The sequence below is a fragment of the Petaurus breviceps genome, unplaced genomic scaffold (genome assembly GCF_028583685.1).
Source record: "Petaurus breviceps papuanus isolate PSGF00001 unplaced genomic scaffold, PetGlider_PUasm1.0 90823, whole genome shotgun sequence".
NCBI classification, from domain to species: Eukaryota; Metazoa; Chordata; class Mammalia; order Diprotodontia; family Petauridae; genus Petaurus; species Petaurus breviceps.
In genome coordinates, this window is record NW_027187352.1 from 3589246 (window position 1) to 3606088 (window position 16843).

Genomic DNA, 16843 nt, shown 5'->3' on the forward strand with positions numbered 1-16843 from the left:
TTGGAGAAGACATTCCTAGAACTTTTCATTTTGGGGTTCCTTCCATGAGGTGATGGGTAAATCCTTTTTACCTATGGTTAGGTTCTAATGGATCAGCAGTTTTCATTTACAGTTTCTTGAAATGTATTGATATTGTTCAGGTTATTTTAGTTACATCTTTCAGGTAGTCCAGTGATTTTAAAATTCTCTCTCCTTGAGCTATTTTCCAGGTTAGTTGTTTTTTTGATATCAGGTATCTTAATATTTTCTAATGTTTCAGAAACATTTTTAAAAATTGTTTTCTATACTTTCTTGCTGTCTCATAGAGCCATTGTTGTTTATTCTAGTGTCCAGGCAGCTGCTTCTCAGTGCTTCCCCACAGGGTTGTTCCCCACTTGTCCCCTCTCTCTTTGAGCTTTCAAAACCCTTACTTCAGGGTTTTCTGAGTACTTCTGCTGCCTCCATACACAAAGAGCTTTGCAGGCCCCCGGTGTCCCTGTGGCCTGTCTCTGGCTATCCTTTGCTCTGGGATATTGCCCTGGACAGCTGCCCCTTTTCCTGTTGTCCTTGATCTTTTAGCTGACTTCTTGGGCATTTGGGGGAGTATAAGAAGTCATTGTAGTTTCCCATTGCATTTTCTGATCATTATTCAGAATGGTAGGGGGTGGCTAGATGGCGCAGTGAATAGAGCACCAGCCCTGGAGTCAGGAGGACCCGAGTTCAAATCCAGCCTCAGACACTTAGCACAAAAACTAGCTGTGTGACCTTGGGCAAGTCACTTAACCCCAATTACCCTCCCCCCCCAAAATAAAGCAGAATGGTAGGAGCTCAGGAGTTTGACTGAAGAGATATGTGGGAACCAGGGAGTCTGCCTCCCTCTTTAGGCAGCCATCTTGGCCAGAAACCATCTCAGCAGACATTAAGTGACTACTGTTTACAGAGCAGAGCACTGTGCTAGGGACCAGGGAAAGACTACTAGTATACATTAACAGGTGATACGTTAGGAAAACAAAAACTAAAGTGTGATCCAAGTTCTGAGAAGGGGGGATGGTTATGTTTAAGAGTCATGTAACATATTTTTTCCCCTCTTGGGAAAAAAAAATAAAACACAAACATTATAGTTTGTCTATTTTAACACCTTTACCTTCAGGGAAATAAGTTGTTTGGTTCTCTGCTTTCTTTTTCTCCTACTTGAACTCCTTATTCTGTTGTAGCTGTTTCAAGTCCAATATCCTTCTGGGCAGCATCCATCCCATTGTGGTTCTCTGTCATTATTCCAAAGTTTACTGTCTCGGTTCATACTTGCAGTAGATAATTTATGGTTTTGTGTTGGCTGCTGCTCCATCTTCTTCACCTCTGCAGGTCATTTGGCCTAGTGCCCTGTATGGTCATAATTTTTAATACTGACTGACCTAATCAGTGGGGAGAATAGTAGATCCAGATTTTGTATTGTGTTGGAATCCAGGGATGAGATTGAGGGAGCAGGTGAGGCAAAACAGCTACTCAGTCCTCTGTTCAAAAATTTCATTATGCTGATTGAGCAATAGGTCAGTTGAGGACTTTTGACTTCTCCACTCATGGGCTTTGCACATTTGCTGACAGATTGGATCTCCTCAGTGACACCGTCCTTCATTTTCCTTTGATGGAAAGGCTTCCATAGGCTAATGCTTTCCCTCTGAGATTAGCTTCATTTTACTCTGCAGAAGTCATGGCCCTTCTCTAGGCTTTAGCTTTTTGCTCTGTAAAATAAGGATTTGGACCAGATGATCTCTTAAGGTCCCTTGCCTATTACCACAATAATAATAATTGGTGACATTTATATAGCACATTCTTACAAAGTGCTTTGCGTAAATTATATAGTAAGGTCCTTTCTAGTTCTGACCCTCTGGGTAATATGTCCTAATGTATATTTATTTTAATTCAATTCTGACAGTCTATAAATTTGAGTCTTGACTAGGAAAATACTCATAAGCCACAGGTTCCAACCATGGCCATATGATGATTTCCCTGTTGGGGAAAGACCCCAAGCAGGCCTTGTTTGCAACATGCTACACTTGCTAGTGGCATGCATCCATTCAGGGCATTCTCTTGTTTATACATTCCCTTCACGTAGACAAGGGTCAACTTAAATGTACGACCTCCTGCTTGCTTTCTGACTGGTAGAAAAAAGATTTGTGTACTTTTTTTTTCCCCACAGTTTAAATTAATTTTAAACTTAAATACACAAAAGAACATTTCTGTGTACACAGTACAACATAAGAGGATTCTATATAAAACCATGAATTTCCATTTCATGCCGTTTACTTTTTTTGAAAAACTAATAAAATCTGCAAAAATCATTTTCACAGCTACCCTGCTTTTCTGTGCTTCCTTCTAAGTTTTGTGTTCTCTGTTGCGCACTTTTTTCCTCCCTCCCCCCCACCCTGCTCTAGAGAAGGTTGCCAGCAGACACAAATATGTTTATATATGTGAAACCATATATGTGAAACCTTACTATGCATACTTCTGTTGACCAGTTTTTTCTATGGATGTGGATAGCATCTTCCTTCATAGGTCATTGGTAGTTGATTTGGGTATTTATAATACTTAGGATGACATAATTGTTTGAAGTTGTTCTTAGAACAAAATTGTTGTTACTGTATACAACTTTTTCTAGGTTCTGCTCATTTCACTCTTCATTATTTCATGCAAGTTTTTCCATGTTTTTCTAAACCAACCATCTCATCATTTATGACACATGTAATTTTTAAGAGAAAATGACCAGAACTCCCGTTATTGGACCTGGTAAAGTCAAGTATAAGCAGAAGACCGTTTACGGGAGAGTGCATCCAATTCTCATGTCTAATTGGTTTTCGTTGTAGTTGTGCCAGATTCTCCAGGGGCTTATGAAGCTGAGTCACCACCTTCAGGTCCTCCTCAATCTCCCCTTCCTGAGCCAGCCCCGAAGACTGAGCCAGAACCTCCTTCCATCAAGGTAAAATGTCTACAGCTGGGACTTGCCATTGCCTTTCGCTCAGCCTTACTCATCCAGGGTTCTAAAGTTTCTGTAGCCCTTTCTCTGCCATGCTGTATGTGCTGTTCGGATAATTGTGGACAAGTCAATACTGTGAATCTCAGTTTCCTCATCTGTAAAATGGTAATGATAGTTTCACTACTGACCCCAAAGCATTGTGAAGAGAGTGCTTTGTGAACATTTAAATATAGTATAAGTAGTTGTTAACTGTTCCTCTTAATGTTGTCATGAATTATTCTTCAATTGAAGAAGGCCTTTTTAATTTACCCACATACCCTTAAATAGCTGCAGGCCTGCTGTCTGTCCACTGCTTCTAGAGTTGTGCTACAACTGTTCTCTTCTCTTAGGTGTTTTTGGCAAGGGAGAATGAGATGGTCTGGACATGAGTCCTTGTAGCCATTTTGCTATGTGTGACCACTTGCCAAAAAGACAGAATAATGGGGGAATAGAGGGCAAATTCAGTTGACTCATTTTTACTGCATTCTGACATCTCTCCTGTAAGAAGATTGAGAAGTACAATAGTTTAGCAAATAGGAAAATAATAATAGTTGATACCGATCTATTATAGGCTCAGATCTATATGCTCAGAGATTTACAGCTAGACTAGTCTTCAGCAGCCATTGCATTAATATAGATAACTGAGAGTTCAAAATATGTGTTTATTGATTTTTTGAAAATATCCTACCTCCCCCCCCCCCCAACTGTGAGGATCCTACAAGGTTCTGTCTTGGGGTTAGAGGGGCCATGAGAAGCTTCTACCCAAAGGAGTTAAATGAGCATGGAAGGAAGAGAGCTCTGGGACTTTGGATACCTGAGTTCAAGGCTGTATTCTACCCCTGGTGAGCAGTTCCTTTAACGTTCCTCTTCTTTCTTCACCTTCTCACTCAGTCATCACTGATCATAAATCATAGATTCGGAGCTAGAAAGGACTTCAGAGGATATCGAGTCCAAACTTCTCAATTTTTAGATGAGAAAACAGGCTCGGAGACATTCATTTACTTGCCTAGAATCACACAGTGATTAAGTGTCAGAGTCAAATTTGAGCTCGTCTTCCTGATTCCTAAGTCTATGATGTTCAGACATCCATTTATCCAGATTTGTAATCTTGCAGTTTTATCTGCAACTCCTCATTCTGGGTACTCTCCCGGGCTGCCTCCCCATCAGCTCCCATGGATTTAATTAACCTCTTCCTAATCTACATGTCCAGACTTAGCCTCTCTCCTGAGCTTCAATCTTCCATCTAGAACTGCCTACAGCATATTTTGAACCAGATGCCACTTCCTACTCAACATGTCCAAAACAGAGCTCATCACCTCTGCCCCTCCCAGACTTCCCCCTCTTCCCTGTTTCTGTGGAGGACACCTCCATTCCCTCAGGTTTGGAACCTGTGTATTATCCTCACCTCTTCACTCTCTTGCACCCCCCATTCCTAACAAATCTCCAATCTTGTTATTTCTTCCTCCACAACTTCTCTTGCATTTGTTCTCTTTACTCCCAGGACCCCTCTAGTTCAGATCCTTGTCACCTTTCATATGGGACTGGTCAGCCCTTTCTGCCTCAGTCTGAGGGCTCAGTCATTCAAAAAGCATTTTGTTCAGTGCCTGTGTGCCAGACACTGTGCCCTCAGGAATCTGAGGTTCTAATGGGGAAGATAAGAAAGACACATATAAATATAGATGGAATAAATACAAAGTAATCTCAGAGAGATGGCCACAGATTTGACCCTAAGAAAGACTTTATGTAGAACGTGGTGCTTGAGCTACGTCTTAAAAGTTCAGAGCAATTAGAGGTGGAGGTGACCAGGGAGTGCTTTCCAGGACTAGGCATAGTAGGTGTTTAATAAATGCTTATTATTGTAGAGGTAGAAATGGTAAGGTGTGGCCACTAATTAGATATGTGGGATGAAAGGAAATTGAGGAAAGAAGGATAGTGATAAGTTTATAAACCTAGGAGGCTAGAAAGATGCGGGTGCCTTTACCATAGAACTAAGGAAGTTTGGAAAACTTTGGTTTTGAGGAAAATATAATGGATTTAGTATGGGACATGTTGAGTTTGCGTGGTTTCAAGGACATCCATATGAAATGGCCAATAGACAGTTGGTGACGTGGACCTGCCCTGAGGTCAGAGACGGTGGGGGGGTGGATCTCTAAATCTGTAAGTTATCTGCATAGAGATGACAGCTAAACCTGCAGCATAGTTGAAGTTTCTGAGGGTTTGAGTTGTGAAGGGCTTAGGACAAGTCCTTGGGGAACACCCATAATTAGGAGCAATGATAGAAATGATGAGTCTCAAAGAAGGTGGAGAAGGAAACATTAGAAAAGGAGGGGGAAGCAAGAGAGAGGAGTGTCATGAAACCCCAGAGAACAGAGAAGATCCAGGAGGAGCCGGTGGTCAACAGTTGTGAGACAAGAACATCATCTGCCCCCTCTCATTCATTCTTCACTCAGCTACCAAAGCAGGTGTTCTGAACCTTTTTTTGTGGCCAGGCCTCTTTTGATGGTCTGGTGAAGCCTATGAACTCCTCAGAATTAACAGTTTTTTAAAAAAATTCTTAATTGAAAGAAACACTATTTTTCAGTTAGAGATCAGTGAAAAAACTTTTTTTTAAATTTTTTTTTGGAGGGGGGAAGGTAGGGCAATTGGGGGTAACTGACTTGCCCAAGGTCACATGGCTAGTTTTTTGTGTGTGTTAAGTGTCTGAGGCTGGATTTGAACTCAGGTCCTCCTGACTTCAGGGCCGGTACTCTATTCACTATACCACCTAGCTTCCCCAATCAGTGAAAATAAAGATGTATTTTTGGACCATCCAAGTTCACAGCCCCCACCCCACCCTCACTGAAATCTATCCATAGACTCCATCTGGGTTAAGAATCCCTATACTAAAGTGATTTTTTTCTATAGTTGATGTCTGACCATCCTACTCCCTATTAGCAAACTCCAGGGTCTTCTTATTTCTTCCAAGATCAAAACAGTAGCCTCTGACTTTTAAAGTCCTTTACAACCTGATCCCACCTTGCTTCTTCAACCTTTTGAACCCTTATTCCCTTTGCACATTCTGTGGTTCAGCTAGACTGACCTTCTTGCTGTTCCTTACACCTGACCTACCATTCCTGCTGCTTCCATACCTTGCTGTTGTCAGTGCCTCCCTGTTCTCAGTGCCTGGACTGCATGCCATCCTGCATTCTGTAGAATCATAGAATTCTTCCTTTTTTTTCCAGTGCAAAAGTATTCAGTGGCTTAGCTTGTAAAATATTGTCACTCTCTTGGGATTGTTCATCTATCAGTCAGTTGTGTTCACTTTGTCATTTTTGATCCTTCAGGCCACAAGTGGAGAAAAGAAAAGAAAACGGAAGAGAGTGTTGAAATCCAGAACCTTTGAGGATGAGGAAGGCTGCATTGGTAAGAGGCGTGAAGTCCCCAAATACAGGAAGGAGGGATGGTGTGTGTTTTTAAACAGATCATTGAGATTAGCTGAGTTATCAGTGAATCAAGAAGAGTCTATAGAAAATTGTGTGGCCAGGAGCCTCCTCCTTCATCTCCCTTCATTTGTTATTTCAAGGAGGAGATTTTTCCTTTCCAGGATCTTAGCACCTAAGACATCAGCTAGTGTACCCTTCTCATTTCATAGGCAAGGAAACTTCAGCCCAGAGAGTTGGTGACTTTCTCGTGGTCAAGTAAGTCATAAGTGGCAGAATCCAGATTTGGTTTCAACTCCAAATCCAACATTGCTTCTGTTGCATCATCCAGTTTTCCTGTGATTTTGTGTTCTTATTTTGAGGGGACATGAGACAAAATAGCAAAAATAATAAGATAGTAGCTCATGTTTCTAGGGTGCTTTCTTTGTAACACCTTGTAAGGAAAGAAATCTGAGTATTCTTACCCTTGCTGCCTACAGTGGTGTTCTGTAGGCCCTCCAAGTACTTGGAAGGAGCTGTGATTCTTTCAGTATGGATGAGGACTTAGTAGATAGAAAAGCTTCACTAGTGATCAGTCTTTCCATGATGAATCACCCTCTCTGAGCTTACCAGATTTGTCGTTGGGTGACAGGCCACCCCCATCCCATTCCAATCCCTAGCCTGTACTGGGAGAATCCTTTGGCATTTAGTGGAGGACCTGTTAGTCCCCTGCCCTCCGTGAGCATAGCCTTCAGGAGCTGGCTTCACTCATGAATCTGAATTAATAAGCCTTTATACAAGTGACACTTAATTTTAATTGCATGAATTTTACATAAAACCTTTCAGAGTCTAAGTTGTAAATGACTTGTTCATGGTTCTACAACTCTTTAACTCTTAAACTCAGATCTCAGCTGAGTCTGTCCGTAAGTTATTCTCTAGCTGGGTTTTACTTTGTCAATACAATTCCCACAGTTCTGTTCAGCAGAGTTATTAAGCACCTACTATTAAAAAGACACTGGGCAAATAGGAGTTTTTTCTTGTATGCCCTTGTTAGCTGGATGACCTGATGTCCAGTGAAGTTTCCTGTATTCCAGCATTTCTACATATGGAGAGTTACAGGATTTGCCCATGTCTCTTCTGCTTATCTTGGTCCAAGTAACCCAGGTTTCCTAGTTCTAATAAACACCATGTGTATAGTCAGTGTGGTGTAAGCATAGAGCCACATGTAGAGTCAGGGCTCCCTGACCTGAGACAAGTCACTTAACTTCCAGGGGCTCTAGTTTCTTCTGTCAGATGGAAATCATAATTCTGTTAGCAAGTAGTGCAAATGTTATTGTGGGAAAAGTGGTTTATAAACTCTAAGGTACTATATAAACATAAACTAATTTATTAACATGATTAGTATCCTAACTACTTAATTCAGCTTGTCTCTACCAGAGAAATTCCTTTCTGACTTCTAGTTTTCATTTTAAAATTCAAATTTCTGTGGAGTCCTGCCATAGGAGAGAATGCTTTTTTTTTCTAAGAGGGTAGCTGTTAGCTAAGTTACTCATTACCTTGACCAAGTTATTTAACTTTTTCTGAGCCTCAGATTTTTTTCCTTTGTAAAATGAAGAGATTGGACTACATGACCTGTTGTCTGTTTCAGTCTTAAATCCTATGATCCTAAGTCTTTCAGCAACATCCATCTCCTGCTGCATTATTTGCTTCCAGGAAAAGTGTCCTTTAAGTCTTAATTGCTTTGTATGCTGTTAGAAAGTAGTATTTGTTAATTACCAAAACTTCTCAGTTTCTAGACTTTGGCTTTTAGTACCTTTTTAAGCACTATGGTTCCATCATTAATGGTTATGTGTATGTATGTGTGTGTGTGTGTGTGTGTTTGTGTTTGCTTGCTTTTAAACTTTTTGGTCTTCTTCCCCCTTAAAAAAAAAGGACAGAGGTGGGACACACACTTGGGCTCAACTTTCTTCTCCTTCCTAACGCCAAAAAGAGAAGCAAAATAAAACATGGCCATGTGAGGGAAATGAGTGCACTGGGGGGTGGTAGCTAATTACTTGTGGCTTTGTTCAAAACCTAGCTCTTCAATTTTGGCCAGGTGCATGCTGTGGGGCTTTTTTGCACTACTCAATCCAGACAGGATTGTAGGATTGTTAAGAGCCTTGGACGCAGCAATGAAAACTGCTCCTCCAGTAGAGATATTTTCCCCCTGAAATGTTTGAGTCTAGAGCTTAACCTAATGCATCTTGGCTCCTGTTACCAACAAAGGAGTTTTACTTTTCTCCCTCTACTCAGCCTGTTCCAGATATACCAGCACAAAGGAGCTTGTCCTTTCGTGTCCCTGATCAAAGTTTGTCCTGGTGATTTTAAATGGCCAGCCTTTCCTTTTTAATTCATTTAATATCAGAGGCAGGGAAGTTAGCCCCCTGAGATGTATTTGGAAAGTTCCCCTCCCCCAGGTTGAAGGGGAAAGCCAGGCATGTGGATTTCTAACTACAGACCAGCCAGTGAGGAAGAAATCAGATGTTATCCACACAAATGGTGCCTTGTTATGGCAGCTCAGAAAAGCAGCACATGCAGTATATATTACTAGCTACAGCAGGGCATGATGACTTTGGAGAAGCTGTTGGCTCATCTTTAGAGTATAGTGGAAAGACCACTGGATTTGGATCCTAAAGACCCTGGGTTCAAATCGTGGCTTGGCCCCTTACCACTAATGTGACCATGGACAAATTATTCTGGGCCTCTTTGAACCTCATTTGGACTTGATGGTCTGTTTCTTCCAACTCAAAAACCTATGAATCTGTAAGGTCCAGACTTTTATTAGAGTTTCTCCTTTTTGCTTTCCTTAGTGTTGGAAGTAGATAATTTAGAAGGTGTGCCCTGGATGCAGAGCTGCCATTTCATCTTTTCAAAAAGCACTATATGAGGCGGCTAGGTGGCACAGTGAATAGAACACTGGCCCTGGAGTCAGGAGGAACTGAGTTCAAGTCCAGCCTCAGACACTTAACACAAAAAAAGCTAGCCATGTGACCTTGGGCAAGTCACTTAACCCCAATTGCCCTACCTTCCCCCCTCCAAAAAAAGGAAAAAAAAAGTGCTATATACTAGTGTGTGCAGATGCATGAAAGGAAGTATTAGACTATTCTGCTTGACCCCAGGAGGAAGACTGTTTGGGTGGGAGCTGAAGAGAAACAGATTCCCATGTATCCTAAGAACTTCCTAATATGTAGAGTTCTCCAACAGTGAGAAGGGCTATCTCATAAGGTTCCCTTTCATTCTAAGGAGATGTACAGGTTCTAGTGACTGATCATGGTCTAATTATTCATGCAAAGGTGATGTAACTGACCCCAGTCATAGTAACTTAGAGCTGAGAGGTCACTTTCCAGACTCCCATGTGAAGAATAAAATCTTCAGCCTCTGTAGAGAATTGTCCATGACAGAAAACCTATTACTGTATGCCAGTTCTATTGTTGGGTAGCCCTGACCACCTGCAGGGATTTTGTAGAAGAGATTCATACTTCAAGTAAAAGTTAGACTGCATATATTGATAGTGATTCCCATTTATATAGTGCTTGAAGATTTACAAAGCACTTCCCATGCAACAGTTTAGTTAATTTGATAGTCTCTTTTCCTGTTTTACAGATGAGGGAGTTGAGGTTCAAAGGAGATAATTTGTCTCCTGATTCCAAGTCTAGAACTCTGTTTCATGATGCCTCTCACGACAGCTCAGAGGGTCTCTGGGGTCCCCTTCAATTTAGGAATTCTGTGCTTTACAAAGAGGGGCAAAAATCGATGGCAGCCTCCACTGTCCTGGCGCTCCCTGTCTAGTAAAGAAGACACAAAGACAAATAACTACAGTCCTAGACATACTGTATCAAATCCCCTAAGAGTTTAGAGAAGGGAGGAATTGCTTACTCTGTTCGAGTAGAAGCCTGACAAAAATGACGTTGTCCTGACTGGTTTATAACTGCCCCAGGCATTGCACTCAAGTTAGGTTGGCAAACGAGTCAGCCAGAAACACATTTAAGCTCTTTCATTCTGTATATTAATGAGCTAATTGACTAGAGAGCATAATTAATTTTTGTCAGCTGTCTTATTTGATTATAGAATCACATGTACTCGGAGAGGAGCAAAGCTCTATACTATACCTTAGAGATTGCTGCTATTAAGTGCATACATTTTCTTCCTGTCTCCCGTCATAATGTGCTTAAAAGCTCCCTAATATGAGGTGCTGAGTTAACAGAAACAATTCCTGGTCAGTTTCCAGGAGTTGATGATTGTATTGCTTCTCCAAGTGGGGTAGCAAGAGATGTAAGGGGATCAGAATTGTTAAGCACATAGGCATGCTTCCCTATGGAAATCCCCTGAAAATGGATTGACTTGTCATTGGTCTCTCATTTGGAGGAGTCATAAAGCAAGCTTAGACTTTTGAGAGCAAACAGAGGTTCCATGGAAATAAATAACCGTCAGACACTCACAGCACATTCTCCAGGATGATGCCAATGAGCATCTCAGCTCTATTGTGAGAGAAAGATCGGGCCAAGGGCAGGGCATGCTCAGATGGTTTTCCCAAAGGGAGTCTCATGGAAGGAGGGAGCATGGGATAGTAGAGGGAAGTCAGTGTCGGGAGATATGGGTCCTTTTCCAGCTGTGCCCTTCCTGTTTTTGTGTTCTTGGGCTTGATTCAAGCCCCAAACTAAGCATTTATTTGCTGCATTATCTCTTGATCTCAGAAGAGAAACTCTGAGGACATTAGAGCTAGAAGGGCCTTTAGAGATCTGCTGTAATCCCCACATTTTACAGATAAAGATATGGAGGCCCAGAGAGGGGGAAGTTACTTACCCAAGGTTATACAGATGGAGGATAACAGTCTAGGTTTCCTGACCCTTTATCTAATGTTTTACTTAGAATATCATTTTGTCTCTGTCACTTAGGTCTTATAGTGACCTGGGTGTCCAGTAGACCAGATGTTTGGCTTATTAGACAGGACAAAGGTCAAGTCCATAATATTTAGCCAAAGCAAGGGGAAGCAGGCAGATACTGTGCACCTAGGCCAGATAGAGGGTTGAATTCTGATTAGATAGAAGACATTTAGAAACTAGAAGGCCAGGGGTCATGAACCCAAGTAAAGGGTCCGGAAGCAAAAAGCCATTAAGTCATAGGATTTAGCAAGAGAAGGAAACTTTAAGATCACCTGGTCTTGACTCCCTTATTCTACAGAAGAAGAAACTGAGCCCTTGAGAGTTTGATGACTTCTCCAAGGTTGCACAGGGAGCAGAAGTGGTCATTGGCTTCTCATAGGAGCAGAGGTTTAGGTTGGTCGGGATGGGATTTGAGATGCCATCTAGTCCATCTCTTTATTTTATGGACAAGGAACTAAGGCCCAGAGAGATTAAGTGATAGGTAATGAGCAGATGTGGGATGCAAACCCAAGAACTCTGACTCAGAATTCAGTGTTGCTCCTCTTGGTGATAAATTCCTTGGAGACCAGAATAGTCAAACAGACTGACCATCCTAGTTGGCACTGGTAGTCACAGCCCCTTCCCAAGTCGCCATGTTTATCTCCTCTTTAAGGAGCCTTATCATACCTGCCATTCACTCTGACTTTTCTAGACTTTAAATTATAGTTCAGTCACCTGTTTTGCTCCAGCTGTCCTGTACCTAGTGCTGTATATCCTCCTATAGCTGGCTATTAATAATCTTATTTTGCTTAACATGCTTTCTTGGGACAAATTAAGAATATCTGGGGATTTTAGTGGACTTTATAATCTACATATCAAGAGTGTGACATAGTAACTAAGTAAAGCTAGTTTGATCCTGGGATTGGATTGATACAGGCATGCTACCCAAACCAAGGGAGTTGATAGACTTTCTGTTCCCTGTCTTATTTTATGCATGTCTGTAAAAAGATGGTATTTATTTCTGAGCATCACATTTTAAAGACATTGACAACTTGGAGTGAGTCCAAAGGAAGGTGAACAGGCTAGTGAGAGACCTAAGAACCATATTATATGAGGACTGATTAAAGGTCACTGACACTGTTTAGTTTGAAGAAGAAAACTTAAGGGGAATGTGATAACTGTCTTCAGGGATTGAAGGGCTGCCATGTAGAAGAAGCAATAGGCTTGTTCTGTTTGGTTGCCTAGGGAGGAACTTGAAGTAGTGGGTGGAAAACGCTGAGAAACAGATTTAGGTCTAATGGAAGGGAAAGTATCTTTATAGTGAGAACTGCTTAAAAGTAGATATAGGCCAACTTGAAGATCCCCCATCCTCAACAAACCCTCCCTTGATCCTCCCGTCCTCTCTAGCTGTTTATTACCCCATTTCTCACCTCCTTTTTTGTAACTAACCTTGAAAAGGCCATCTACATCTTCTCTTATCTAACTGCTCCTTCTCAGTCTCCTTTGCTGGACCTTCATCTAGGTCTCATGCCCACTAAAGGTGGGTGTCCCCTAGGGTTCTATCCTGGACCCTCTTCTCTTCTTCCTATACTACTTCACTTGATATACTCATTAGCTCCATTGGATCCAATTATTGTCTCTACTCAGATGATTCTCAAATCTGTCTCTCCTGCCCTGGCTTTCTGCTGGCTTCTTCTCTCAAATCTCCATCTGTCTGTTAGGCATCTTGAACTCAGCATGTCTAAAACTGAACTCGCTGCCTTTCTTCTCAAAACCCTTCCCTCTCCCTAAGTTCCCTATTACTGTTAAAGGTACCACCATCTTCCCAGTCACCCAGACTCACAACCTAGGTGTCGTCCTCAACTCCTCACTTCTTCTCACCCTGCATATCTAGTCTGTTGTTAAGCATTTTACCTTCCTAGCATCTCTTCATGTGTCCCCTTCTTTGCTCCCATACTATTCTCTCCCCTCCCTAGTATACCCCCTTATCACCTCACACCTGGTCTGCCTGCCACCAGTCTCTCCCCACTCCAGCCTAATCTTCTACCATCTTCCTAAAGTGCAAGTCTGACCATGTCAGCCCCCCTACTCAGTCAGCTCTAGTGACCCCCTATACTTTTAAGATCAATGATTAAGTCTGCTGTTTAGACTTTAAAGCCCTTCCTAACTTCTTCACCCTCCCCTACCTTTATTCAGGCTTTATTCCATCTTAACACTCCCCGCTCCATGCGCATACATGTACTCTGTGATCCAGCGACCCTGGCCTCTTTACTTTTCCTAGGATTCTCTCTTTGCCCATGTCTTCCTTCTGGTCTCCCTGGTTCCTTCAAGTCTTAGCTAAAATCTCACCTTCTGCAGAAAGACTGTCATGATCTCCATTGAGGCCAGGGCCCCCTCTGATCCTGTACAGAACTTGTTTGTATATTGTTGTTTGCGTGTTGTCTCCCGCCTTCGTCCGTGAGCTCCTTGAGAGTGGGGACTGTCTTTAGCTTTTCACTGCATCCTTGGTGCTAGTACAGTGTCTGGAACATAGTAGGCACTTGATAAATGTTTACTGACTGGCAAGATTTAGACCTGGAAGAGGGAATTTCAAGATTAGTTAGTCCACCCCAGTTCCAATGGACTCTGCCCATGTGTGATTTCTTTTTTTAATTTTTTTTCCAACAACAGTGACAGAAAAGACTTATGAAAGTGAATCCTGCACAGACAGTGAAGAAGAGTTTAAGGTGAAGACAACATCCTTACAGAGACCCCCCTCAATGACTGTGAAGAAGGAGCCCAAGGAGGAACGAAAGGGCCTCAAGAAGGGGGCAGCGGCTCCTGGCAAAGCCAACAGGCAGGTGTCCATTACAGGCTTCTTCCAGAAGAAATAAACAGCCTCTTCCAATGGAGGAGCAGATCGTCCCATCCCACGTGTTTCCAAGGGGCATCAACTCTTGCTTGCTTACTGTGTAAGCGAGTACATCTAGCACCTCAATGCAGACGGCAAGGGCATCTCCTGGAAGTAAAGGACAAGTGGGCGTTTCAAAAGCTGCTTGCTTCTGATGACATTCTTCTTCTGTTTAAAGCATAGCCTTTGTGCTGTCGAGTGGGATCTGCTCTCCATCAGTAGAGATAGGTGACAGACTTGTTGAAGAAGTCCTTTAATGGCTCATATATCCTGACTCACTTCTCCCTACCCTCCATTTGTGTTCATGTTAATACCTGTCTTTGTATTCTCTCTACTTGTTTGGGCCATCCCCTTGAACTTCATTGGATGAATTCTCTCTCCTTCCTAGACCCTTCCCTTCCACTCTCCTCTGCCTCGTCACCCTTACTCATCCCCCAAAAGAAAAAGAAACAAGCAGTTTTCTTTCTGCCTTTAAATCCTGATTGGACTAACTAAGCCTTGTAACAAAAGTCTCCCTGTCATCCTCTTTTCCTCTGTTATAAAGTACCCTGGCACCTGGCCCCAGACCAGGAGACAGCCACCTTTTGCTGGGTCCTCTTCACAAAAGCCCTCTAGACCTCTGCCCACCGCCCGTGGTTTGGGAAGGGCCCCAGACAGAGCTGACAAAGACATTTTATGGTTGTAGTTGACTGCAAGAAGGCAGTTAATGTGAACACTGAAGCCTTCGTGTTCCTGATACAGTGAGTGCTTCATATCGTGCCTGGTGGTTTTCATTTCTTCTCTTCGTCCTCCTTTCTCAGCACCTGGAAAGTGCAGCCCAGCTAAAGAGGAGGCTTCCTGTGAACAGCAGGCATTGAGGATGAAAAACTTTTGTTCCTTCTGAAGGAAACACAAGCTCAGTCCTGCTCTCTGGGGCTCTGCCCCAAGCTCGGGAAGGTTCTAAGCACAAAAACACACATGTTGTCCCTCTGGCCCTTTCTTTGGCACCACTGTCTTTGCCCAGGAGTACAGGGTGCACAAGGAGGCAGCTAAAAGGAGAAGAGTACAGACACAGGGCAAAAAAGCAAGGGAACATTTTTAACTTGTTCTTTTGAGGGGAAAATCCCTTAAAACAATCAATAAATCATTTATTGTAATTGTGTTTTTTTTTTTTAAAGGTGATTTCTCTTAAGGCTAATGGAGTGCTCTGAATGGGTTCAACCAAGCATGGCAATTGCTAACAATAAGCTTTAGTGAGCCATGTACATGGTGCTGGCAGGGCAGTCTTCCCCATCTTGAGTAACAGACGAAGACGTCTGACTTGCCGCTTACATCCTGAAAGGGATCATTACGGTGGCTGAGGTAGTAGGCAGTGTAATCAGCTGTCTGCTATTTAAGGTTAGGGTTATAACTGACCCAAGGCTTCATAATGAGCTTCATTAATAACCATCACCCAGGGCTTTCCAGCCAAAGTAGCCCCTAGGGGCACTATTAAGACCAGAGGTTTTCAGGGTGAATTTTGGCATTATGTATAAGGACATTAGTATATTGAGGCCTGTGTAGCAAGCTGAGTAAGGGTTGGCTTATCCCATAACTGTTTCTTAATGGGAATGGGGCCTTTGTTCAGAAAGTATGGGAAACCTGGACTCTTGAGCAAGCCTTTTTACAAAGACCCTACCTCTGAAGAGAGAGGCCTGTTGAGATGTTTATTTTTATTAGTGCTGAAAGTTTATTCTAAACAGTAACATTGAATTAAAAACTACCAACAGCAAACTAAATCATTTGAGCATTGTACTGGGATCATTGAAAAAGCTGATCCCTGAATTAGAGAAACTCTACTCTGTTAGGGGCTCTCTCTTGCCGGGATAACACCAATCCTGTGATCTCTGTTACATGCTCAATGAGCTCCCTAAATATTGAGCTGTCTGAAAGCTTCCCCTTGTAAAAACAGCTTAGCAAGTAATCTTAGCATGTTGGGGTTTTTTTTTAAGGTAGTACTGTGCCATGGTATTCATACAAGTTTGATAAATTTGAGAGGTTGTTTTTTAAAAGATGATTTAAACTGAGTTGTCTAATGTGTTCTTTAATTTGACAGGACAGCAGCAATGTGTGCAGTTATTTAAACTCTTAACAGGAGGCAGACTTGTTTTCAGTTTATAAAGGTTAAAACTGCACACCCTGCGGTCTGAGAGACAAGCTATTTGCCGCCTCCGTCATTTTTTGTGGCTCTGCTGGATGCCTCTTCGTTCCAGCTAGCTTCATTTTTAGTTCATTTAGGACGACATTCTCTTTTCAGTCATGTCCTCAGACATTGTGTTAGCCCTGCCTGGAGTGTGTCCAAGGTCATTGGCTGGTTGCTGCATTGTTTTAAAGCATTATACTGGCTGTTCATCAAGAAATCTAAAGATTGGTTAAATAGGGAAAAATTTTTGGCCCTTGTCTTTAAGTCAACAAGTATTTAATGAGTACTTATACTTTCTAGAGTACTGTGTTTGGTATTAGGGAAGAGAAAGCAAGTGTAGAAAAGACTTGGACCCTGCTGTCATGGATCTTATAAAGGATATAACTCATTGGCATCACACAAATGTTGGATACAAAATTGTCCTTGAGAAGTACATAAAAAGTGTTACTGTGATTCGAGAGAGAGAGAGAAAGGTCATTCGTCACCACAGGGAATCATGGAAGG

The 16843-nt window shown here is 42.2% G+C and overlaps 1 protein-coding gene across 2 annotated transcripts in view; it reads left to right on the forward strand.

Annotated features, from left to right (window-relative positions):
* Positions 1-15314, forward strand: part of POLD3 (DNA polymerase delta 3, accessory subunit) — a 67251-nt gene extending 51937 nt beyond the window's left edge. For both annotated transcript variants that reach the window (XM_069070845.1, XM_069070846.1), the window contains 3 exons: positions 2841-2953; positions 6313-6391; positions 13959-15314. In XM_069070845.1, coding sequence (XP_068926946.1) covers positions 2841-2953; positions 6313-6391; positions 13959-14161 — 395 coding nt within the window. In that variant the 3' untranslated portion in view covers positions 14162-15314. The remainder of the gene's footprint in view (positions 1-2840; positions 2954-6312; positions 6392-13958) is intronic.
* The last annotated feature ends 1529 nt before the right edge of the window (positions 15315-16843 follow it).